Source organism: Heptranchias perlo, chromosome 5 (genome assembly GCF_035084215.1).
Source record: "Heptranchias perlo isolate sHepPer1 chromosome 5, sHepPer1.hap1, whole genome shotgun sequence".
Taxonomy (NCBI): Eukaryota; Metazoa; Chordata; class Chondrichthyes; order Hexanchiformes; family Hexanchidae; genus Heptranchias; species Heptranchias perlo.
In genome coordinates, this window is record NC_090329.1 from 22650729 (window position 1) to 22677259 (window position 26531).

The following is a 26531-nucleotide window of genomic DNA, read 5'->3' on the forward strand; positions in this document are numbered from 1 at the left end:
GGCGTAAAACGGGCGGCCGATTCGCCATCGACCAAATTGGGGGGGGGGTCTCTCTCTCCCCAGGCTCACCAGCCCAATCCCCTCTCCCCATTAATCTGTGCAAAAAAATATCAGAACCCTAAAGCCACCCCTTCCCTTCATTGGTCACCTGACCACCAGCCTAGACACTGGGAGAAAGAAATACAAGCAATTAGACAACATGTCCAACGCTTTAGAAATACCGTTAAGAAATAGGCACCCATATGTAATATGAGCTATTTTGTGTGTTCCTGGCCTTTTACCATAAAAGCTTTTTTTATCTCTTGTAATATACAGTAAGCTGGGCTCCGTCGATGCCACACTAGAACGAGTGCGCAAAGGTAGCGGTGGAGGTTCGCGACCCCTTGTTGCGGCTTTGACCTGCGAACCCCGGCTCCCCCCGTTCCTCGATGGGCTCCTCCTTCTTGCTGACCTTGAAGCGGGCGATGAACTCCAAGGCCAGTCGGTCCCATTCCTCCGGCAGCAGCAGCAGCAGGAAGCCCAGGCAGATGATCATGACAGCGATCACTCGCACAGCGTTGAAGACTATGTCGCTGGAATACGCATCCGCAACTGCGGGGGAGGGAGGGTCAAAAAAACCAACAGGCAGCGTTAATGGTTGAGGTTGGTTTGATGCTGGCAGGGCCGGCATTTATTGCCCATCCCTAGTTGCCCCTTGGTGGTGGTGGGCCTTCTTCTTGAACTGCTGGTGTAGTGGTTTTTGATACAACTGAGTGTTTTGCTGGGCCAATTCAGAGGGCAGTTAAGAGTCAACCATGTTGGTGTGGGGACTGGAGTCACATATAGGCCCAGACCGGGTAAGGACGGCAGGTTTCCTTCCCTAAAGGGACGTTCCTGCACGCACCTGTAGACATCCGATCTGCAGGCATCAAGGACATGAGGCAAAGAGTCAGCTCCTGTCCTGGGAGCTGCCACCGGCTCAGTCCCAGAAGCAAGAGTCAAGCCCACTCATGGAACTGTGGTCTCGCTCATTACAAGCAGTGGACACCAGGAATGATTGAAAGGTGGCAATATCATCGCAGAGCTGTGGTGCTCATCACACAACGGCGCATTTGATGGGATCAGATTGTCCATTAACTCTAACTGCCATGGAATCACTCCCAGGTAATCCTCTGCTTCCTGCTTAATGTGAATCATTTGTGGTGTAGCCATTAAAGGATAGGATTTTTATAGCGTCTTTCACAACCTCAGGTCGTCCCAAAGCCAAGAAAGTACTTTTTTGGACTGTAGTCACTGTTGTAATGTAGGAAACGTGGCAGCCAATTTGTGCACAGCAAGATCCCACAAACAGCAGTGAGATAATGACCAGATAATTTGTTTTTTTACTGATGTTGGTTGAGGGACAAATGTTGGCTGAGGACACTGGAGAGAATGCCCCTGCTCTTCTTTGAAATAGTGGCCGTGGGATCTTTTACATCCACCTGAGATGTTAAACCTGGTTTAACGTCTCATCTGAAAGATTGACACACCTGTGAATCATCTCACTGGCAGCGACCTGCCCTTACCCAACACTTTTAACACAATTAAACGTCCCAAAGTGCTTCACAGAGGTGAGAATAAGCCCACTCCCAGCAGTGGTTGGAGAGCGTTGGGGCTAATGATTGAAGCCGAGATCAAAGAGGTGGTTGGAGGAGGATCTTGAAGTGGGGGAGGTTGTGGGTGGGGGGAGGGCCGGAGTGGGGGGGATTGCCAGTCTGTGGGGCTGAGATGGCTGAAGGCTCTGTCACAGAGAGTGGAGGAAAGAGAGAGGGGGGGAGATGCAAAGGAGGGTGGAGGTGGAAGAGGGAGTAGGGTTGGGGTGGGTGCGCGAACATGATGCTGAAGGAGGGCAATACGTGTAGACAAGGCCAAGGACTATGGGCGCCACTTCTTCTAATTTTGCTTCTGGTACTTTATGAAGTGAAACATGGTTGTGATGGGCTCCTCTTAAAGGGGACACTGCTCCCAAGAAAGCATGTTTGGCAAACCTCCATTGTTTGGGGAGGGAGAAGAACTATTGCAACAAAACAATAACCCATTTGGAGGTTTGTTTTTTATGCCCTCGCATCTTGTACGCAGATGAAGACAGGCTGGGCGAGTACTTTCTCCCCCTTTAAATGAAGAAGCTAACTTTTCCCTCCGTCAGTTGGGTCTTTAGTGACACCCAGTCAGCTTGGGGCTTGGAGTTTCCGATTCCAGTTCCTAATCCTACCTCGGCCCTGCCTCTTCGGAACAGCTGGAACCACACATCAGGTCTGGGTGCTGCCAGTCCACTCGTTACCGACCCTAATAGGAACAGGAGGAGACCATTCAGCCCCTCCAGCCTGTTCCTCCATTCAATTAGATCATGGCTGATCTGTATCTTAACTCCACCCACCCACCTTGATTCCCTAACCCTTAATACCCTTACCCAACAAAAATCTATCAATCTCAGTTTTGAAATTTTTAATTGACCCCCAGCCTCAACAGCTTTTTGGGGGAGAGTGTTCCAGATTTCCACTCCCCTTTGTGTGAAGAAGTGCTTCCTGACATCACCCCTGAACGGCCTAGCTCTAATTTTAAGGTTATGCCCCCTTGTTCTGGACTCCCCCACCAGAGGAAATAGTTTCTCTCTCTCTACCCTATCAAATCCTTTAGTCATCTTAAACACCTCAATTAGATCACCCCTTAATCTTCTATACTCGAGGGAGTGCAACCTCTCCTCATAATTTAACCCTTTTAGCCCCAGTCTCATTCTGGTGAATCTGCGCTGCACTCCCTCCAAGGCCAATATATCCTTCCTGAGGTGCGGTGCCCAGAACTGAACCCAGTCTCCAGATGGGGTCTGATCGAGACTCTGTACAGCTGTAACATAACGTCCACCCCTTTGTATTTCAGTCCCTTGAGATAAAGGCCAACATTCCATTAGCCTTTTTAAATTATTTTTTGTACCTGTGCACTGGCTTTTAGTGGTTTCTGTACCTGGACCCCTAAATCTCTTTGCTCATCTACAGTTCCTAGATTCTCACCATTTAGAAAATACTCTGATCTGTCTTTCTTAGGTCCAAAGTGGATGACCTCACACTTTCCCACAATGAACTCCATCTGCCACTGTTTTATCCTCCTACCACTGGGAACGTTTTCTCCTTATTTACTCTATCAAAACCCTTCATGATTTTGAACACCTCTATTAAATCTCCCCTTAACCTTCTCCGAAGAGTTTTGGATAAGCTCTAGTTTATGGAGGGTGGAAGGTGGGAGGCCGGCCAGGAGAGTATTTTCGAGGATTGGGAGTCTTCTGATTTGTTGGCCATTATTTGTACTTCCCCAAGTGCTGGTCTGTCTTTGAAAACAGGCAAAGGGAAACTTTCTTACCGGCATTTACAGGAACACTGAGGACCACACCAATGGATATCAATGTTGGGGAGGTGACGGCAATCCCAAAGTTCATCAGGATGTTAAAGGCTGAAATAAACGACACAAGAAATCATGAGGCTAAGAAAAAGAAAGACTTGCATTTATATAGCGCCTTTCACAACCTCAGGACATCCCAGAGCGCTTCACAGCCAATGAAGTACGGTCACTGTTGTAATGTAGGAAACGCGGCAGCTAATTTGCGCACAGCAAGATCCCACAAACAGTAATGAGATAATGATCAAAACACCAGGGAGGACTACCCTGCTCTTCTTCGAAATAGTGTCGTGGGATCTTTTATGCCCTGTACCTGAGAGGGCAGACGGGGCCTAGGTTTAATGTCTCATCCGAAAGACAGCACCTCCGACAGTGTGGCTCTCCCTCAGTACTACCCCTTCGACAGTGCAATGCTCCCTCAGTACTGACCCTCCGACAGTGCAGCACTCCCTCCGTACTGAACCTCCGACAGTGCAGCACTCCCTCAGTACTGAACCTCCGACAGTGCAGCACTCCCTCAGTACTGAACCTCCGACAGTGCAGCATTCCCTCAGTACTGAACCTCCGACAGTGCAGCACTCCCTCAGTACTGACCCTCCAACAATGCAGCGCTCCCTCAGTACTGAACCTCCGACAGTGCAGCACTCCCTCAGTACTGAACCTCCGACAGTGCAGCACTCCCTCAGTACTGAACCTCCGACAGTGCAGCACTCCCTCAGTACTGACCCTCCGACAATGCAGCGCTCCCTCAGTACTGACCCTCCGACAGTGCAGCACTCCCTCAGTACTGACCCTCCGACAGTGCAGCACTCCCTCAGTACTGCTCCTCCGACAGTGCAGCACTCCCTCAGTACTGACCCTCCGACAGTGCAGCACTCCCTCAGTACTGACCCTCCGACAGTGCAGCGCTCCCTCAGTACTGACCCTCCGACAGTGCAGCACTCCCTCAGTACTGACCCTCCGACAGTGCAGCACTCCCTCACTACTGACCCTGCGACAGTGCAGCACTCCCTCAGTACTGACCCTCCGACAGTGCAGCACTCCCTCAGTACTGACCCTCCGACAGTGCAGCACTCCCTCAGTACTGACCCTCCGACAGTGCAGCGCTCCCTCAGTACTGACCCTCCGACAGTGCAGCACTCCCTCAGTACTACACTATAGTGTCAACCTGGATTATGAGGCTCACGGTTCTGGATTGGGGCTCGAACCCAAGACCCTCTAACTCAGAGATGAGTGAGCTATCCCCTGAGCCACAGCTGGCACTCTCAAAGGATTCCCAGGCCACAGACTACTCCGTGCGCCTCACCGTAATTCAGATGATGCAGTGCACCTAATGAGCAGTCACGTAGGTCGGACACTGCGAGATTCTGCCCCACCCCCACCTCAAAGTTTCATAAAAACGCCAGTCCCCGGGGGGGTTGGAGACATTTTTGCCGCCCCACTCGGACTTACCCCTCAGGCGACCTCCTGCTTCAATCTGGCAGTCGCTGCAGCAGAGGCCCAATCGTCATGATTACCGGCACAGTAATTCTCCTGACACCAGCTTGACCAGTTCAAATCCACCCTTATGAGTTCCCAGCCCCTTCCCCCACCCCGGTACGTTCCCTGTACGATCCAGTCCTGACTGGAGTCGGTTCATTCAAGGACCCAGCGAGGAATGGCAGAGAGAGTCCGGGGGGGGAGGCAAAGACGTTCGAAGTGTCTGGAGAACCCCGCTGGGACTTACACAGCAGGAGAATGGCAATCCCACACAGCTTCTCCCAGGGAATGAGGCTGAATGATATCCAGTGCTCGATGCCGGTGAAATAAAGGGCCACAGGAACACAAGTGATAAAGGTGATGTTGAAGAGTCCCAGCACTGTTAGAAATAAGGCGGCTTCCCCATACTTGGCGCTGCCCAAGAGCATCTTAAACAAGACCTGAAAGAAAGAAAGATCTTGCATTTATAAAGTGCCTTTCACAACCTCAGGAAGTCCCAAAGTGCTTCACAGCCAATGAAGTACTTTTGAAGTGTAGTCACTGTTGTAATGTAGGAAACGCGGCAGCCAATTTTCACACAGCAAGATCCCACAAACAGCAATGTGATATTGAGCAAATAATCTGGTTTTAGTGATTTTGTTTGAGGGACAAATATTGGCCAGGACACCGGGGAGAACTCCCCCGCTCTTTTTCTAAATAGTGCTGTGGGATCCACTTGAGGGCAGACGGGGCCTCGGTTTAAAGTCTCACTTGAAAAGACGGCCCCTCCAACAGTGCAGCACTCCCTCAGTACTGCTCTGGGAGTGTCAGATGGATTATGTGCTCAAGTCTTTTTTCAATTAGGGACGGAATGATTTTATTTTTCCCCCTTTAGATTAAAAGGGTTACAGCCTTCGTGAAAAACCCCACGGACATGCAGTCACACGAAAAACCCACCGTCTCACACCCTATAACGACAGTGACAGATTCAGCTCCTTCTCCATCTCCACCAACCCCCCCATCCATGTTGGAGATAATTTTAACTATTTGGGCGATTGTGTAAAACAGGTGAGATCAGTCCTGTCTTCACCTGGGGGTTGCCAACCCTCCAGGATTGTCCTGGAGTCTCCAGGATTTAGAGATTAATCTCCAGAACACTGCTGGGAGCAAAAAACCCCAGGAGAAAAATCATCAGGGCGTCAAAAATATTGGAGATGGGGGAAAAGAGGCTGTTTTGATTGACAGTCAAGAATCATCCAATTGGGTAACGAAGAGTCTGTTCACTTTCTGATTGGCCGTGGGAAGGGGGTGATGGACATGACCGGCAAACAATGGCGGTAGTGTGGGGGCGGGTCAATTGGAGGCAGGATATCATGTGATGAAAACTCCCAGAATACGTCCAACCAGTGTTGGCAACCCTACCCCCACCTGACGTCCACACACATCTCCTTCTGTGTTGACATCACCAAGAAAACAAGTAGTAAAACACAGTAGTGGGCTTTTCCTGCTGGGTGTGGCTCAGTATGCTGCACCCAAAAGTGCACTTATTCAATTTGCTGCAGACTTTGCAAATCTCTTTCGAACTCAGGCTTTAGTGAAATGCCTTAAAATGGCAGCCAGCTGCCAAATTCAGCCCCGGAACGGGCTTTGTTGTCACTGAATGACCCCATTGGATTTAAGGCTGTGTTTAATTCGCCGTCTGCTGTCCCTGATACAAGACAATAATCGCACAGTCAGCACGTACAGTACGCTGCAGGGCCCAATCTCCCAAGCTTGCTATTGGGCAGGAACCACGACCTTCTGACTCAGAGGTCAGGGTGCTACTCGCTGAGCCACGACCAACATTCCAGAACCTTCTACGTTGGGTTTGGGCCGTGCTTTAATCCAGCCTCGAGATCAATTAATGTGTAACCTCATCGTTCGATGGGAATCCTACAACCGCATGGTGAGAGGATTCAAACACACTGACAGAGGGAAGGAACGCCCCCCCCCCCCCCATCTCCAGTTCTCCCCCCGCCCCTGGAACAGGAAGCTGGTCTGTATTCCTGAAAGGGTTTAATCTGCTCCCCCTGTATCTCCCCGAGAGACGGCCTGTGGTATGCACTCCGGTTGTTACCTTGTAAAGAGCTGACACGGAGGCTGAGGCTACGACGAGTGTGATTCCGATCACCGAGTGACTGTGAAAACCATCGGCGTACGTGATCATCACTATCCCCGCAATCGCAAAGATGGCAGCCACTATCTGGGGTGAAAAGAGAAGCAGGCATGTTTAGTGGTCATGTTACGTAGAATTACATCGAATTTACAGCACAGAAACAGGCCATTCGGCCCAACTGGTCCATGCTGGTCTTTATGCTCCACATGAGCCTCCTCCCTCCCTACTTCATCTCACCCTATCACCATATCCTTCTATTCCTTTCTCCCTCATGTGTTTATCAAGCTTCCCCTTAAATGCATCTCTGCTATTCGCCTCAACTACTCCTTGTGGTAGCGAGTTCCTCATTCTCACCACTCCCTGGGTAAAGAAGTTTCTCCTGAACATCTATCCACTCGGCAAAGGCTGGGATTCCCTCTGTTCGTTAGTTTAAGCTACAAACAGCAGCGAGGGGCACAATACGCTGCTCCTCTGATACTCTCCTTCGCTGAAGCTAGCAAAGGGGGAGAAAGGTTGCCCGAAATTTCCCTTCATTCTTTCCCCAGTCTCACCCTCTTCTCTCCTTCCTGTCCCTATCACCTGCCGTGCCCGAGGGGCAGAGGGATATTGGACCACGGAGGGCATCGCAGAAGTTAGGAAGGCAAATGGTATGTTGGCCTTCATTGCAAGAGGATTTGAGTACAGGAGTAAGGATGTCTTACTGCAGTTATACAGGGCCTTGGTGAGATCACACCTGGAGTATTGTGTGCAGTTTTGGTCTCCTTACCCAAGAAAGGATATACTTGCCACAGGAGGGAGTGCAGCGAAGGTTCACCAGACTGATTCCTGGGATGGCAGGACTGTCGTATGAGGAAAGATTGGGTCGACTAGGCCTGTATTCACTCGAGTTTAGAAGAATGAGTGGGGATCTCATTGAAACATATCAAATTCTGACAGGGCTAGACAGACTGGATGCAGGGAGGATGTTTCCCCTGGCTGGGGGGTCCAGAACGAGGGGTCACAGTCTCAGGATACGGGGTAGGACATTTAGGATTGAGATGAGGAGAAATTTCTTCACTCAGAGGGTGGTGAACCTGTGGAATTCTCTACCACAGAAGGCTGTGGAGGCCAAGTCACTGAATATATTTAAGAAGAAGCGAGATAGATTTCTAGACACAAAAGGCATCAAGGAGTCTGGGGAGAGAGCGGGAATATGGTATTGAGATAGAGGATCAGCCATGATCATATTGAGTGGCGGAGCAGGCTCGAAGGGCCGAATGGCCTACTCCTGCTCCTATTTTCTATGTTTCTAAGAGCCCAATCCTATTCCCGCTTGCCGGCTGCGACACACACACACACAGTCTAATACCCGTCGGTGGGTAATGATCAAGGCGTCAATCCTGACTGACTTTCCTCTCCTTCGTCCAGGGGGCACTGAGAGTATTTGCAGTGCCTCGCCCGCTGATCTAACCAGAGATTGACCCTTGGATGTTGTGCTCTTGTACTGGGGTGTCCAAGCTTTATGGGCCATATAGAAAGTTTGAACCGATGTTCCCATTAATTTGTGTACCTCCCAAGATGCTGATCCCAACAGACCTTGGGGTGTCTTGAAGTGGGATTTATCCAATGATGCAATGCTGCTAAAGACCAGCTCTTTCCAAACCTCCAGAGCCACACAAACTTCAAACAACAAACCAGCAAATAAGTAATAAGTACAACTCAAACTTGCCCAATCTTCGAGAGCCAAACTGCCAGGGCTCAGGGGTCACCAGTTCCACTCCCCAGAGGGTTCCCAACCCTGCAGGATTGCCCTGGAGTCTCCAGGAATTCAAGATTAATCTCCAGGACACTGCTGCCAGCAAAAAAACCGGGAGAAAAATCATAGGGGCGTTAAAAAATTGTGCTTTTATAAAAATGTTCTTTGAACTCTTTTGTTGACTAGTTATAAAAATATTGGAGATGGCGAAAAAAGGCTGTTTTGACTGACAGTCTGGTATCATCCAATCGGGTAATGAAGAGTCTGTTCGCTTTCCGATTGGCTGTGGGAAAGTGGAGCATCGTTGGATGCACGTGTTGGGTGACCAATGGCAGGAGTGTGGGGGTGGGGCGGTTGGAAGCAGGAGGTCATACGATGAAACCTACAGGATGACGTCGAGCCAGAGTTGGCAACCCCTAGCCTAACACCATACCAGACAGTGTCATTAGGCAGTTAGCCAAGAGATGAGCAAACAAAACCTTCTTTAATGGGCTCCATCATGCATGTAAATTTGGTTAAACAGCAACTAAATGGTCTGTGGGGTTTATCTACTAGCTGTGGCTCGGTGGGTAGCTCTCTTGCCTTCTGAGTCAGAAGGTTGTGGGTTCAAGTCCCACTCTGGAGACTTGAGCACATAATCTAGGCTGACAGCCCAGTGCCGGTACTGAGGGAGTGCTGTACTGTCTTTTGTATGAGATGTTAAACCGAGGTCCCACCTGCCCTCTCAGGAGAATGTAAAAGAATCCCACGGCCACTATTTTGAAGAAGAGTCTCTGGAGTGGGGACCTACTGACTCAGAAGTGAGAGAACTACCCATTGAGCCATGGCTGACACCTAAAGGACTGAACCAGTGGGTTTTGATTATTTTTTGATTGCAACTGTATGACTCCCTCCCATCTACGTGACCCTCTTCACAATGAAGTTACACAATAGCAACAAATACCCTTTAATTTAGTGAGGACTCTCATCTCAGCTGGCTGCAGATTAAAGCCTGTGGCCTGCTGCCAAAGATTTATGTTAATCCTGTACTTTCTTGAAAAAAACCTTCAAATAATCCCTCATGACAGCAACTAGAAGCACTGAAACTTTCTGTCCATCCCCGATTTTAATCGCCCCACCATTGGCGGCCGTGCCTTCAGCTGCCTAGGCCCTAAGCTCTGGAATTCCCTCCCTGAACCTCTCCGACTCTCTACCTCTCTCTCCTCCTTTAAGATTCTCCTTAAAACCTACCTCTTTGACCAAGCTTTTGGTCACCTGACCTAATATCTCCTTATGTGGCTCGGTGTCAGTTTTTGTCTGATAATCTCTCCTGTGAAGCGCCTTGGGACGTTTTTACTACGTTAAAGGCACTATATAAATGCAAATTGTTGTTTGAAATGGCCAACTTTTAAATCAGCAGACAAGATTCTTCAAATGTGCATGGCCGTCACAAGCCGGAAGTGTTAAGGGGCCTTTGATATCGTAGGCCGGGTCTTGGTCGGGGGAGGGGCGATATAACATGGTCGCTCTCCTGAATACGCTTTACAATCCGTGCCGGCGGCCATTTTGGCCATTGTGCTCATTGACAGCACTGAGGTCATGATGTCACCGCTGATGAACCCAACTGTTTTCTTTTAGATCCTTTAAGATTGTCAGCGGCCAGGAAAAGGCAAGTGAGTGATTGATCTACCTCACCTCCCAGTCTAAAGAACAAAATTCCAGTAGGCCTCAGCGTCATGTGTTAGTCGTGACTCAGTGGGTGGCACTCTCGCCTCTGAATCAGCAAGACCCTGGGTTCAAACCCCATTCCGTGAGACTTGAGCACATAATCCAGACTGACACTCCCAGTGCAGTGCTGAGGGAGTGCTGCACCGTTGGAGGTGCCTTCTTTCAGATGAGGCATTAAACTGAGGCCTGAGCAGGCTACCTCTAAAACAGATTATCTGTTCATTTTTTTTTGCGGGATCTTGCTGTGCACAAATTACTTTACAACAGTGACTACACTTCAAAAGTACATAATTGGCTGTAAAGTCACTTGGGACATCCTGAGACCGTGAGCTATGTGTCCTTCCCTCCCTCCTTCCCTCCCTCTCTCCCTCCTTCCTTCCTTCCCTCCCCTCCCTCCTTCCTTCACTCCCCCCTCTCTCCTTCCTTCCCTCCCCCCTCCCTCCTTCATTCATTCATCCCCTCCCTCCTTCCTTCCCTCCCTCCCTCCCTCCTTCCTTCCCTCCCCTCCCTCCTTCCTTCCTTCCCTCCCTCCCTTTCTTCCCACCTTCCTTCTTTCCTTCACTCCTGCCTGCCTTTTTTCCCCACCTTCTTTCCTTCCTTCCTTCCCTCCCCCTCCCTCCTTCCTTTCCTCCCCCTCCCTCCTTCCTTCCCTCCCCTCTCCCTCCTTTCTTCCCTCCCCTCTCCCTCCTTCCTTCTCTCCCTCCTTCCTTTCTTCCCACCTTCTTTCCTTCCTTCCTTCCCTCCCCCCTCCCTCCTTCCTTCCTTCCTCCCCTCCCTCCTTCACTCCCCCCTCCCTCCTTCCATCCTTCCTTCCCTCCCTCCTTCCGTTCTTCCTACCTTCCTTCCTTCCTTCCCTCCCTCCCTCCTTCCTTCCCACCTTTCTTCTTTCCTTCCTTCCTTCCCTCCCTCCTTCCTTCCTTCCCACCTTCCTTCTTTCCTTTCTTCCTTCCCTCCCTCCTTCCTTCCTTCCCACCTTCCTTCTTTCCTTTCTTCCTCCCCTCTCTCCTTCCTTCCCTCCCCCCTCCCTCCTTCATTCATTCATCCCCTCCCTCCTTCCTTCACTCCCCCCTCCCTCCTTCCATCCTTCCTTCCCTCCCTCCTTCCGTTCTTCCTACCTTCCTTCTTTCCTTCCTTCCTTCCCTCCCTCCCTCCTTCCTTCCCACCTTCCTTCTTTCCTTTCTTCCTTCCTCCCCTCCCTCCTTTCTTCCCTCCCCTCTCCCTCCTTCCTTCCCTCCCTCCCTCCTTCCTTCCTTCCCTCACCCCTCCCTCCCTCCTTCCTTCCTCCCCTCCCTCCTTCCTTCACTTCCCCCCTCCCTCCTTCCATCCTTCCTTCCCTCCCTCCTTCCGTTCTTCCTACCTTCCTTCTTTCCTTCCTTCCTTCCCTCCCTCCTTTCTTCTTTCCTTCCTTCCTTCCCTCCCTCCTTCCTTCTTTCCTTCCTTCCCTTCCCCCTCCCTCCTTCCTTCCCTCCCCCCTCCCTCCTTCTTTCCTTCCTTCCCTCCCCCCTCCCTCCTTCCTTCCTTCCTTTTATTTTATTCATTCATGCGATGTGGGCGTCGCTGGCGAGGCCAGCATTTATTGCCCATCCCTAATTGCTCTTGAGAAGGTGGTGGTGAGCTGTCTTCTTGAACCGCTGCAGTCTGTGTGGTGAAGGTTCTCCCACAGTGCTGTTAAGAAGGGAGTTCCAGGATTTTGACCCAGAGACGATGAAGGAACAGCGATATATTTCCAAGTCGGGATGGTGTGTGACTTGGAGGGGAACGTGCAGGTGGTGTTGTTCCCATGTGCCTGCTGCTCTTGTCCTTCTAGGTGGTAGAGGTCGCGGGTTTGGGAAGTGCTGTCGAAGAAGCCTTGGCGAGTTGCTGCAGTGCATCCTGTGGATGGTACACACTGCAGCCACAGTGCGCCGGTGGTGAAGGGAGTGAATGTTTAGGGTGGTGGATGGGGTGCCAATCAAGAGGGCTGGTTTGTCTTGGATGGTGTCGAGCTTCTTGAGTGTTGTTGGAGCTGCACTCATCCAGGCAAGTGGAGAGTATTCCATCACACTCCTGGCTTGCGCCTTGTAGATGGTGGAAAGGCTTTGGGAAGTCAGGAGGTGAGTCACTTGCCGCAGAATACCCAGCCTCTGACCTGCTCTTGTAGCCACAGTGTTTATGTGGCTGGTCTAGTTAAGTTTCTGGTCAATGGTGACCTCCAGGATGTTGATGGTGGGGATTTGGCGATGGTAATGCCGTTGAATGTCACGGGGAGGTGGTTAGACTCTCTCTTGTTGGAGATGGTCATTGCCTGGCACTTGTCTGGCACGAATGTTACTTGCCAGTTATCAGCCCAAGCCTGGATGTTGTTCAGGTCTTGCTGCATGCGGACACGGGCTGCTTCATTATCTGAGGGGTCGCAAATGGAACTGAACACTGTGCAATCATCAGCGAACATCCCCATTTCTGACCTTATGATGGAGGGAAGGTCATTGATGAAGCAGCTGAAGATGGTTGGGCCTAGGACACTGCCCTGAGGAACTCCTGCAGCAATGTCCTGGGACTGAGATGATTGGCCTCCAACAACCACTACCATCTTCCTTTGTGCTAGGTATGACTCCAGCCACGGGAGAGTTTTCCCCCTGATTCCCATTGACTTCAATTTTACTAGGGCTCCTTGGTGCCACACCTCCCTCCTTCCTTCCTTCCCTCCCTCCTTCCTTCCTTCCCTCCTTCCTTCCCTCCACCTCCCTCCCTCCTTCCTTCCCTCCCTCCCTCCTTCCTTCCCTCCCTCACTCCTTCTTTCTTTCTTTCCTTCCTTCCTTCCTTCCTTCCTTCCTTCCTTCCGCTGGTTGCCAGGAGACCCGAGCTACGGGATGGCAGCTGCCAAAGAACGACATAAGTGCGTCTTATAACCAGGTGAGGTCACTTACCCGAACACCCATGAATTTGTCCCGTAGAACTATCCAGGAAAGCAGGAACACGAAAGCCTTGTTGCAGCAGAACAGAGCTGAGGCATCCGTTGCACTAATTTTCTTCAGGGCCAGCAAGTACAGGTAATTTGTTAAAGTCCAGAGGACACAGAAAGGGGCTGTCCTGGTGAAGAATATTTTGATGGTCAAACCATCATCGCTGAAAAATCTGCAGCATTCCCTATTGGGGTGGAGGAGGTGAGTTAAATGTCAGGAATTAGGCTCCACAAACCCTCTAATGGAAACAAAATCTTAGAATACAACAACCTTTAAAAATGGCCGTCTCAAAACAAAACACTACACAGAAGCATGGAGACATTTCCATCTTCGTTGAATCCCTGCACAGGTCTGCTCAGGCCGCTGGCTGACAAGGACCATTTCTTTTAATGAACAAATGACCAAGTAATCTGATTTTCAAAATGGTGCTAGCTGAAGGAGGAAAGCTGGCCATAATACTGAGGAGAACTCCCCTGCTCTTATAGTGGCCGTGGGAACTTTTATGTCCACCCGAAAGGGCAGACGAGGCCTCAGTTTAACATCTCATCCGAAAGATGGCAACTCCGACAGTGCAGCACTCCCTCAGTACTGGCACCAGGAGTGTCAGCTTGGATTACGTGCTCAAGTCTCTGGAGTGGGGACTCAAACCCACGACCTTCTGACTCAGAGGCAAGACTCCTACCCAGTGAACCAAACCAATACTCCTAAAAGGTGCTGCTATGGTAACCCAGCATCCTGCTGCATGGGCTGTTTGGGAGTTCATTGTTCCCCACTGGAAACTATATTGATTGTTTTTTTTCAAATAGGCTGGAATAAAGTGAAAAAGGCAAATGTAAAGAGACAATGAATGAAATTCGAGTTAATGATTGCGAGCAGAGGGCACAATGCCAACTGAAAATAAATCAATGTTCAGAGCAAGCACACCAATCGATGAGCATCAAAATGTGAGAATGTCACTCCTGACGTCAATACCGGTTCAACACTGGGGGCCTCCGTCTTATAAATATCCCCAAATGACTGAGGCATAAATGGGGCCAATGTTTGCAAAGCTCCTAATAGTCATGGAACCCCCCCCGCCCCCCACCAAAACATGACACAGATCCAAGGGGAGTGGAACTGCCCACAAAAGGAAAAATGTTCCCCGAGTTTCCTCGTCTGCCCTGGCAGATTCCGGCTGTGGTGGGCTTCTGGCGGAGGTGTAGGGACCTCGTCCCGGGGACAGCAGGCAGGCCAGGTCCACAGGAAGCTGGACCCTCCGCCCGGCCCCCTAATGAGGCTCTTGATGGGGATGGGTGAGGCTGAGGCTGGGGACCCCCTACCTTGGGAATAGATATGTCCTTGGCCTCAATGGGACTCGGTCTGTGTTTGGAGGCCGGAATACCTCAACTGAGATGTGGCGTAAAGGATGTGGGTTCGAGTCCCACTCCAGAGACGTTGAGCACATAATCCAGGCTGACACTCCCGGTGCCAGTACTGAGGGAGTGCTGTGCTGTTGGAGGTGCCATTTTTTGGATGAGACGTTAAGCTGAGGCCCCGTCTGCCCTTTCAGGTCGACGTAAAAGATCCCATGGCACTGTTTCGAAGAAGAGCAGGGGAGTTCTCCCCACTGTCCTGGCCAATATTTACCCCTCAACCAACATCACTAGAACATCTCGCCATTATCTCATTGCTGTTTGTGGGATCTTGCTGTGCGCAAATTGGCTTCAGCGTTTCCTACATTACAACAGTGACTACACTTCAAAAAAGTACTTAATTGGCTGGGAAGCACTTTGGGACATCCTGAGATCATGAAAGGCGCTGTAGAAATACAAGATCTTTCTTTAAATGCCTCCAGAGGGGTGAAAGCGTTCCTTCATCGTCACTGGGTCAAAATCCTGGAACTCCCTACCTAACAGCACTGTGGGAGAACCTTCACCACACGGACTGCAGCGGTTCAAGAAGGCGGCTCACCATCACCTTCTCAAGGGGCAATTAGGAGATGGGTGATTGGATGAGGCATTTTTAGAGGGTGTTGGGAGACAGACTTGTACACAAGACTCATTCCCAACACAATTCAGGAAAAACCTTGTAACGGAAACTGTCTTAACATTGGGGAAAAGAAAAGCCCCCTCCTCAGCATTACTTTGGGTAGGAGATGGTGGATTGAAAGGCGAGTGAATTCTCAGCACAAGCTGCTGTGAGTGAGACAAGGACAGAATCCCAAGAGGGAGATTGTCACCCTAGGGGGGAAGTGAATTACAATGCCAATTCTTGTTCTTACAGGACCGTGAAATGTCACCTGTGTAATGAGCCGGGGTTACGTAAGTACAAGATGTCCCAGTGTAAGTGACAAAGACATAACTTACTGGAAATCCTCAAAAATAATGAGAGCGCAGAAAAAAACATTGGATTTTTAAGCAGGAAAATCAGTCTGAGTGAGTGGACCACTGCGGTAAATTTTACAATTGAGCTTTTCTGGACACATGGAGCTGTGCACAATGTCACTACAGATCGGGAATTGGGGTGTGCCCGAATCACAGCCCGCAGGGTTCTCCCAACCCCCCCTCCCTAATAACAAACCTCGGTGCCCGAATTGCCATTAAAGAAGACAGACTTGCACTGATTTCGCACCTTTCACAACCTCAGGATGTCCCAAAGCGCTTTACAGCCAATGAAGTACTTTTATGAAATGTAGTCACTGTTGTAATGTAGGAAACGTGGCAGCAAATTTGCGCGCAGCAAGATCCCACAAACAGCACTGTGATAATGATCAGATCATCTGTTTTTTCAGTGATGTTGGTTGAAAACAAATATTGGTCCAGGACACCGGGGAGAACTCCCTGCTCTTCTTTCAAATAGTGGCCTTGGGATCTTTTATGACCTGACAGGTTACACAAGGCCTTGGTTAAACGTCTCATTTGAAAGATGGCACCTCCGACAGTGCAGCACTCCCTCAGTTCTGCCCCTCTGACAGTGCAGCACTCCCTCAGTACTGCCCCTCAACAGTGCAGCGCTCCCTCAGTTCTGCCCCTCCGACAGTGCAGCACTCCGTCAGTACTGACCCTCCGACAGTGCAGCGCTCCCTCAGTACTGACCCTCCGACAGTGCAGCGCTCCCTCAGTACTGACCCTCCGACAGTGCAGCACTCCCTCAGTACTGACCCTCCGACAGTGCAGCACTCCCTCAGTACTGACCCTCCGACAGTGCAGCGCTCCCTCAGTACTGACCCTCCGACAGTGCAGCTCTTCCTCAGTACTGACCCTCCGACAGTGCAGCACTCCCTCAGTACTGACCCTCCGACAGTGCAGCACTCCCTCAGTACTGACCCTCCGACAGTGCAGCACTCCCTCAGTACTGACCCTCCGACAGTGCAGCACTCCCTCAGTACTGACCCTCCGACAGTGCAGCACTCCCTCAGTACTGACCCTCCGACAGTGCAGCGCTCCCTCAGTACTGACCCTCCGACAGTGCAGCGCTCCCTCAGTACTGACCCTCCGACAGTGCAGCGCTCTCTCAGTACTGACCCTCCGACAGTGCAGCGCTCCCTCAGTACTGACCCTCCGACAGTGCAGCACTCCCTCAGTACTGACCCTCCGACAGCGCAGCACTCCCTCAGTACTGACCCTCCGACAGTGCAGCACTCCCTCAGTACTGCTCCGGGAGTGTCAGCCTGGATTATGTGCTGAAGTCTCTGGAATGGGACTTGAACCCACGACCTTCTGACTCAGAGGTGAGAGTGACACCCACTGACACTTATTATCTCCCACCTTGGGCCCCCTTTCAACCATGGCCTTCTGGGGAAGAGAGCCTCCTACCTGAATCGTTGTCGTGGCGACTGCTTCTCCTCCGAGCTCCAGGCGTGGCCGGCGTAGTAGAGCGGGAAGTAGAGGAAGTTCCAGGCTGTGGCGAACCAGGTGACGGTGAAAGGAGCGTCGAAGGACCTGAAGGTGACCTTGGCCAGCTGGCTGGTGCCCGCCCAGGAGGAGCAGACACTGAGGACCACGGCCCACCCCCACAGGGCCTTCTTCAGCCTCCCGATGGAGCACAGGCCCGGGCGGCAGCAGGGGGGGCACACACTGCGTGCCGAGGTGACCCCCCCTCCTTCTCCTCCTCCTCCTCCTCCTCCGGCCTCCCCCCCTGGCTCCGCTCCCGCCCGGGGGGGCACGGCCCCTCGCGCACCCCCGTCCTCCTGGCGCTCGTCTCCTGCAGGAACGAGAGGTTGAGGGTCAGCACAATCCAATCTAAGGGAGGGTTTACGCTCAAGTCGAAGGAGGGAGCGGGGGACCGAGATTGTCCCGGAGTTCGCTGTCATTGAGTCTACAGCACGGAAACAGGCCATTCGGCCCAACCGGTCTGTGCCAGTGTTTATGCTCCACATGAGCCTCCTCCCACCGTACTTCATCCCACCGTATCACCATATCCTTCTATTCCTTTCTCCCTCATGTGTTTATCTAGCTTCCCCTTAAATGCACCTATGATATTCACAACTACTCCTTGAGGTAGCGAGTTCCACATTCTCACCACTCTCTGGGTAAAGAAGTTTGTCCTGAATTTATTAGTGACTGTCTGATATTTATAACCCCTAGTTCCACAAGTGGAAATATTCTCTCTACCCTATCAAACCCTTTCATAATCTCTATCAGCCAATTTGCGCACAGCAAGCACCCACAAACAGCAATGTGATAATAACCAGATCATCTGGTTTAGTGATATTGGTTGAGGGATAAATATTGGCCCAGGACACCGGGGAGAACTCCCCTGCTCTCCTTCAAAATAGTGGCCGTGGGATCTTTTACATCTGCCTGAGGGCAGACGGGGCCTCGGTTTAAAGTCTCATCCGAAAGACGGCACCTCCGACAGTGCAGCACTCCCTCAATATTGCACCGGGATTGTCAGCCTGGATTATGGGCTCAAGTCTCTGGAGGGAGACTTAAACACAACCTTCTGACTGAGAGCCTAGATTGACACCCACTGACCCACAGCTGACAAGAACTCTCCCTTAAACATAACGTCTACTGAACTTGAATCACTGAATAGAATTTGGCAGATCAGACACACGTGGGGGTCACTACACTGCCTCGGGGCTGGGCTGGCCTGAAATGTTGGCCTATCTAGGGGTTGAGATACGTCACTTCTCCTCTGAAGGTGCTTGGCCCCCTTCTCCTTTTGTTGGTGTTGGGAACAGATGGAATCAATATTCGCCTTGCAGGAGGGACATGTACAGTCACACACCAATAACCCTCGTGGCAGGACAGGCATTCTACCCTTGCACACAGTAGTTTGAACAAAATGTACAATAAATGCCCAACAAAATATGTAAAGGTGGACGAAACAACGACCAAATGGATTTAATTGATGGAAATATACTGAACAGAGATTTAAGATGCAGTGGGGGTAATTTAGACTTTGTGCGATAGTGTAAAACGGGCGATAACTGATTGGCTATCTGTTATACATAATTTTCATCGGCAATGAAATCATTGGAAATAACAGTGGGGAGTGATGTAAAGCTGGCTGTCCATTCACTATTGCCTGTTTTACACTACCCCACAGAGTCAAAATCTACCCCCAGTCTATTTAGAATCTTAGGCTTCCCAATTTCCTTGGATCGTAACTTCATCGGAGGTGCAACAGAAACCCCATTTAAGTGCAGGAGGAGGCCATTCAGCCCATCTCAACTCACTGAAAGAGCTCTCCTTCTAACCTATCCCCTGCCCTTTCACCATTCAGCCCATCGCCCCTGTGCCCTCTCTCTGAACGAGCTCTCCCCTCAGTCCCATTCCTCTACCCTTTCCCCATTCAGCCCATCGCTCCTGTGCCCTCTCTCTGAACGAGCTCTCCCCTCAGTCTCATTCCTCTATCCTTTCCCCATTCAGCCCATCGCCCCTGTGCCCTCTCTCTGAACGAGCTCTCCCCTCAGTCCCATTCCTCTGTCCTTTCCCCATTCAGCCCATCGCCCTCGTACCCTCTCTCTGAACGAGCTCTCCCCTCAGTCTCATTCCTCTACCCTTTCCCCATTCAGCCCATCGTCCCTGTACCCTCTCTCTGAACAAGCTCTCCCCTCAGTCCCATTCCTCTGTCCTTTCCCCATTCAGCCCATCGCCCCTGTGCCCGCTCTCTGAACGAGCTCTCCCCTCAGTCCCATTCCTCTGTCCTTTCCCTGCACCCTTTAAATATTGTCCGTTTTCAAGTATTAATCCAAGGAGTCTTACAACACCAGGTTATAGTCCAACAGCTTTATTTAAAATCACAAGCTTTCAGAGGCTTCCTCCTTCGTCAGGTGAGTGTGGGATTCCATAAAGGTACAGCATATATAGTCAGAGAACAATGCCTGGTGATTACAGATAATCTTTCCAACTGCTCGTTATCAAGACAATCAAAGGAGTTGAATAGTGTTCAGACAGAGAAACATTACATACAAGACTACTGAATACACAAACGGTCAGAACACAAAGACAGAGAGCGAGAGAGAGAGAAACATCCGAAAGGCAGAGAAAGAGAGAGAATGACCAGTTGTATTAAAAACAGATAACTTTTTTTTCGCTGGTGGGATTACATGTAGCGTGACATGAACCCATGATCCCGGTTGAGGCCGTCCTCATGGGTGCGGAACTTGGCTATCAATTTCTGCTCGACAATTTTGCGTTGTCGTGTGTCTCGAAGGCCGCCTTGGAGCATGCTCACCCGAAGATCGGAGGCTGAATGTCCTTGACTGCTGAAGTGTTCCCCGACTGGGAGGGAACCCTCCTGTCTGGCGATTGTTGCGCGGTGTCCGTTCATCTGTTGTCGCAGTGTCTGCATGGTCTCGCCAATGTACCATGCTCCGGGGCATCCTTTCCTGCAACGTATGAGGTAGACAACGTTGGCCGAGTCACAGGAGTATGAACCATGTACCTAGTGGGTGGTGTCCTCTCGTGTGATGGTGGTATCTGTGTCGATGATCTGGCATGTCTTGCAGAGGTTGCTGTGGCAGGGTTGTGTGGTGTCGTGGACGCTGTTCTCCTGGAGAACATTTCTTCAGGAGAACAGCGTCCACGACACCACACAACCCTGCCACAGCAACCTCTGCAAGACATGCCAGATCATCGACACAGATACCACCATCACACGAGAGGACACCACCCACTAGGTACATGGTTCATACTCCTGTGACTCGGCCAACGTTGTCTACCTCATACGTTGCAGGAAAGGATGCCCCGGAGCATGGTACATTGGCGAGACCATGCAGACACTGCGACAACGGATGAACGGACACCGCGCAACAATCGCCAGACAGGAGGATTCCCTCCCAGTCGGGGAACACTTCAGCAGTCAAGGACATTCAGCCTCCGATCTTCGGATGAGCGTTCTCCAAGGCGGCCTTTGAGACACACGACAACGCAAAATCGTCGAGCAGAAATTGATAGCCAAGTTCCGCACCCATGAGGACGGCCTCAAGCGGGATCATGGGTTCATGTCACGCTACATGTAATCCCACCAGCGAAAAAAAGTTATCTGTTTTTAATACAACTGGTCATTCTCTCTCTTTCTCTGCCTTTCGGATGTTTCTCTCTCTCTCTCTCTCTGTCTTTGTGTTCTGACCGTTTGTGTATTTAGTAGTCTTGTATGTAATGTTTCTCTGTCTGAGCACTATTCAACTCCTTTGATTGTCTTGATAACGGGCAGTTGGAAAGATTATCTGTGATCACCAGGCATTGTTCTCTGACTATATATGCTGTACCTTTATGGAATCCCATACTCACCTGACGAAGGAGGGAGCCTCCGAAAACTTGCGATTTCAAATAAAGCTGTTGGACAATAACCTGGTGTTGTAAGACTCCTCACATTTGTCCATCCCAGTCCATCACCGGCATCTCCACATCACAAGTATTAATCCACCATCCCTATAAAAGTCCACTGTGGATTCCTCTTCTCCCACTGTTTCTGGTCAGTGATTCCAAGTCCTAACGACCCTCTATGTAAAAAAAATATCTCCTAACATCTCCCTTCATTCTTAAATTTCCGCCCTCTGGTTACAGACTCACTGAGAAGTGGAACTAGTTTATTATTTAGGAGTGGGGGGAGGGTCCGGGGGTGGGGGGGGCGGCGGTGGTGGAGAGGCCCAGATTATCTCTGTGGGACCCAGAGGAGGGTTCCTGCACCTCCTGGCCCCACAATGGATAATTTAACACTTACCTTTTCCGGGGGGGGGGGTGGGGCCATTGGGTTCCATCGCCGGTGAACCGGTCGGGCAGTGCACGCCTCTCCGACCAGTTCTACCCTAAAATGGCAATTGGGGGGGGGGGAGGGTCCTACCTACATCATTTGCATATTAAAAGGGACCGACCCCCTTAAACAGGCATTGGCTTCAGCTGCCCGACGGTGGGCCCCAGTAATTGGGGCAGCGATAGGGGTTGCCAACTCCGGTTGGCCGTATCCCTGGAGGTTTCATCACATGACCCTCCAGCCTCCAACCGCCCCGCCCACAGACACACTCCCGCCATTGGTCCTTCCTACAGGTGTCACTGCCTTTCTACGGCCAATTGGAAAGAGAACAGACTCTTTGTTGGTCAAAATGCCTTTCTCCCCCTCTCTGATATTTTTATAACTAATAAATGAAAGTGTTAAAGAGAATGAAAAAAAGCACAATTTATTTTAACGCCCTGATGATTTTTCTCCTGTTTTTTTTCCCTCCCAGCAGTGTCCTGGAGACTATTCTTCAATTCCTGGGGACTCCAGGAGGGGGTTGGGAACCGTGGGCAGCCATTGTCAGGGTTACCGGGGCAGTGAGTCTACTGAGCCCCATCTTGAGGCCGTGACCCCTCCCGTTAACGCTGATTTCGGCAGTTTAAAACCGACCCCCACTGAGTGTTTTGCAAGCATTTTGCTCCTGTTGGAAAATCAAAATGAGTGTGTGACATTAAACATATTGCTCACATAGTGCAGCTGGTAATTTCTAGTTTCTCTGTTACTTGGACCACAGGTGACTGGCGGTTACTCTTATATAAGGGCAGTGAATCATCGCCAGCAGTATAAACAGACTGGGCACACAACAGGACCGACTGAGTCAGCAAGAAATCAATACTACCAGAGCCAGGAGCAGAATCACACAGGACATGAGAGAGCATGAAACCACACACACACACACACACACAGACACACATACACAAACAGAGCATAGGGGGAAGGGCTGGAACCACATACAAGGAGGAGCAAGAGGAGGAGGAGGGGGAGGAGAAAGAGAAGCAGGAGGAATAGGAGGAGGAGGAGGAAGAGGAGGAGGAAGAGGATGAGGAGGAAGAAGTAGAGGACAAGAAGAAGGAAGAGGAGGAAGGGGAGGAGGAGAAAGAGGAGGAGGATGAGGATGAGGAGGGGATGAAGAGGAAAAGGAGAATGAAGAGTAGGAGGAAGAAGTGGAGGAGAGAGGAGGAAGAGGAAGAGGAGGTGGAGGAGGAAGGAGGAGGAGGAAGAGGGGAGGAGGAAGAGGAAGAAGAGGAGGAGGAGGAAGAGGAAGAGAAGGAGGAGGAGAAGGAGGAAAGGGATTGGGGTTGTATTCTCTGGAGTTTCGAAGGTTAAGGGGTGATCTGATCGAAGTTTATAAGATATTAAGGGGAACAGATGGGGTGGATAGAGAGAAACTATTTCTGCTGGTTGGGGATTTTAGGAGTAGGGGGCACAGTCTAAAAATTAGAGCCAGACCTTTCAGGAGCGATATTAGAAAACATTTCTACACACAAAGGGTGGTAGAAGTTTGGAACTCTCTTCTGCAAACGGCAATTGATAATAGCTCAATTGCTAAATTTAAATGTGAGATAGATAGCTTTTTGGCAACCAAAGGTATTAAGGGATATGGGCCAAAGGCAGGTACATGGAGTTAGATCACAGATCAGCCATGATCTTATCAAATGGCGAAGCATCAAGGCAGCATTAGACCGAGTGTGGCACCACGGAGCCCTAGTAAAATTGAAGACAATGGGAATCGGGGAAAACTCTCCAGTGGCTGGAGTCATACCTAGCACAAAGGAAGATGGTAGTGGTTGTTGGAGGCCAATCATCTCAGCCCCAGGACATTGCTGCAGGAGTTCCTCAGGGCAGTGTCCTAGGCCCAACCATCTTCAGCTGCTTCATCAATGACCTTCCCTCCATCATAAGGTCAGAAATGGGGATGTTCGCTGATGACTGCACAGTGTTCAGTTCCATTCGCAACCCCTCAAATAATGAAGCAGTCCGAGCCCGCATGCAGCAAGACCTGGACAACATCCAGGCTTGGGCTCATAAGTGGCAAGTAACATTCGCACCAGATAAGTGCCAGGCAATGACCATCTCCAACAAGAGAGAGTCTAACCACCTCCCCTTGACATTCAACGGCATTACCATCACCGAATCCCCCACCATCAACATCCTGGGGGTCACCATTGACCAGAAACTTAACTGGACCAGCCATATAAATACTGTGGCTACGAGAGCAGGTCAGAGGCTGGGTATTCTGCGGCGAGTGACTCATCTCCTGACTCCTCAAAGCCTTTCCACCATCTACAAGGCACAAGTCAGGAGTGTGATGGAATACTCTCCACTTACTTGGATGAGTGCAGCTCCAACAACACTCAAGAAGCTCGACACCATCCAAGATAAAGCAGCCCGCTTGATTGGCACCCCATCCACCACCCTAAACATTCACTCCCTTCACCACCAGTGCACTGTGGCTGCAGTGTGCACCATCCACAGGATGCACTGCAGCAACTCGCCAAGGCTTCTTCGACAGCACTTCCCAAACCCGCGACCTCTACCACCTAGAAGGACAAGAGCAGCAGGTACATGGGAACAACACCACCTGCACGTTCCCCTCCAAGTCACACACCATCCCGACTTGGAAATATATCGCCGTTCCTTCATTGTCGCTGGGTCAAAATCCTGGAACTCCCTTCCTAACAGCACTGTGGGAGAACCGTCACCACATGGACTGCAGCGGTTCAAGAAGGCGGCTCACCACCACCTTCTCAAGGGCAATTAGGGATGGGCAATAAATGCCGGCCTCGCCAGCAACACGCACATCCCATGAACGAATAATAAAAAAAGGCACGAGGGGCTGAATGGCCTACTCCTGTTCCTATGTTCCTATGTTGTTCCTAGGAGGAGGAGGAAGAAGGGGAGCAGGAGGAAGAGGAGGGGAGGAGGAAGGGGAGGAGGAGGAAGAGAAGGAGGAGGAAGAAAGGGAAGGAGGAAGAGGAGGAGGAGGAGGAGGAAGGGGAGGGGGAGGAAGAATAGGAGGAAGAGTAGGAGGAGGAAGAGGAGAAGGGGTGAAGAGGAAGAGAAGGAAGATGAGGAGGAGGAGGAAGAGGATGAGGAGGAAGAGGAAAAGGAGGTGGAGGAGGAGGAAGAGGGGAGGAGGAAGAGGAGGAGGAGGAAGTGGGGAGGAGGAAGAGGAGGAGGAAGAGGAGGTGGAGGAGGAAGGAGGAGGAGGAAGATGGGAGGAGGAGGAGGAGGAAGAGGAGGAGAAGGAAGATTAAGAGGAGGGGCTAAAGAGGAAGAGAAGGAGGAAGAAGAGGAGGAGGAGGAAGAGAAGGAGGAGGGGAGTACTTTTTACTTCCCTTCCAAATGCAGTCTGGCATTTTAGCCCAAAACACTTGTATGTTTAAATATTTAAATATATATTAAATATTGGGAAGACCGAAGCCATTGTCCTCTGTCCCCGCCACAAACTCTGTTCCCTAGCCACCGACTCCACCCCCCTCCCTGGGCACTCTCTGAGGCTGAACCAGACCGTTCGCAACCTTGGCGTCCTATTTGACCCTGAGATGAGCTTCCGACCACATATTGGGTCCATCACCTAGACCACCTACTTCCATCTCCGTTACATCGCCCGTCTCCGCCCCTGCCTCAGCTCATCTGTTGCTGAATCCCTCATTCACGCTGTCGTTACCTCCAGACTCCACTATTCCAATGCTTTCCTGACCAGCCTCCTATCTTGCACTCTCCGTAAACTTGAGCTCATCCAAAACTCTGTTGCCTGTATCCTAACTCAGAATTCCCTCCCTAAACCTCTCCATATCTCCACCTCTCTCCACCTTTAAGACGCTCCTTAAAACCTACCTCTTTGACCAAGCTTTTGGTCACCTGTCCTAATATCTCATGTGGCTCGGTGTCAAATTTTGTTTGATAATCGTTCCTGTGAAGCACCCTGGGATGTTTTACTATGTTAAAGGTGCTGTATAAATGGAAGTTGTTGTTGAAGGCTATGCATGCTTGGAAATATATCACCGTTCCTTCATCGTCACTGGGTCAAAATCCTGGAACTCCCTTCCTAACAGCACTGTGGGAGAACCGTCACCACACGGACTGCAGTGGTTCAAGAAGGCGGCTCACCATCACCTTCTCGAGGGCAATTAGGGATGGGCAATAAATGCTGGCCTCGCCAGCGACGCCCACATCCCATGAACGAATAAAAAAGAGGGCAGGTGTTTGCATAACAATGTTCCACACGTTAATATCAGTGTGTCACACACGTTAATATCAGTGTGTTACACACGTAAACTTCACAGTGTCACACACATTAATATCACTGTGTCACACACATTATTATCACAGTGTCGCATACGTTAATATCACAGTGTCACACAAGTTAATATCACTGTCTCACACACGTTATTATCAGTGTCTCACACGTTAATATCACAGTGTCACACATGTTAACATCACAGTGTCACACAAATTAATATCACAGTGTCACACACATTATTATCACAGTGTCTCACATGTTAACATCACAGTGTCACACAAATTAATATCAGTGTCACACACGTTATTATCAGTGTCACACACGTTAATATCACAGTGTCACACAAATTAATATCACAGTGTCACACAAATTAATATCACTGTGTCACACAAATTAATATCACAGTGTCACACAAATTAATATCACAGTGTCACACATGTTAACATCACAGTGTCACACAAATTAATATCAGTGTCACACACATTATTATCAGCGTCACACACGTTAATATCACAGTGTCACACAAATTAATATCAGTGTCACACACATTAATATCACAGTGTCACACAAATTAATATCAGTGTCACACACGTTAATATCACTGTGTCACACACGTTATTATCAGTGTCACACACGTTAATATCACAGTGTCACACAAATTAATATCACAGT

The 26531-nt window shown here is 50.3% G+C and overlaps 1 protein-coding gene across 1 annotated transcript in view; it reads right to left on the reverse strand.

The window, feature by feature from the left end:
* Nucleotides 1-340: 340 nt before the first annotated feature.
* Nucleotides 341-26531, reverse strand: part of LOC137321343 (solute carrier family 35 member F3-like) — an 81025-nt gene continuing 54834 nt past the window's right edge. Inside the window, exons 3-8 of the mRNA XM_067983730.1 lie at nucleotides 17200-17587; nucleotides 13370-13589; nucleotides 6983-7108; nucleotides 5135-5327; nucleotides 3373-3462; nucleotides 341-591 (exon numbers count right to left, since the gene is read on the reverse strand). Of these exons, the coding sequence (XP_067839831.1) occupies nucleotides 341-591; nucleotides 3373-3462; nucleotides 5135-5327; nucleotides 6983-7108; nucleotides 13370-13589; nucleotides 17200-17587 (1268 nt within the window). The remainder of the gene's footprint in view (nucleotides 592-3372; nucleotides 3463-5134; nucleotides 5328-6982; nucleotides 7109-13369; nucleotides 13590-17199; nucleotides 17588-26531) is intronic.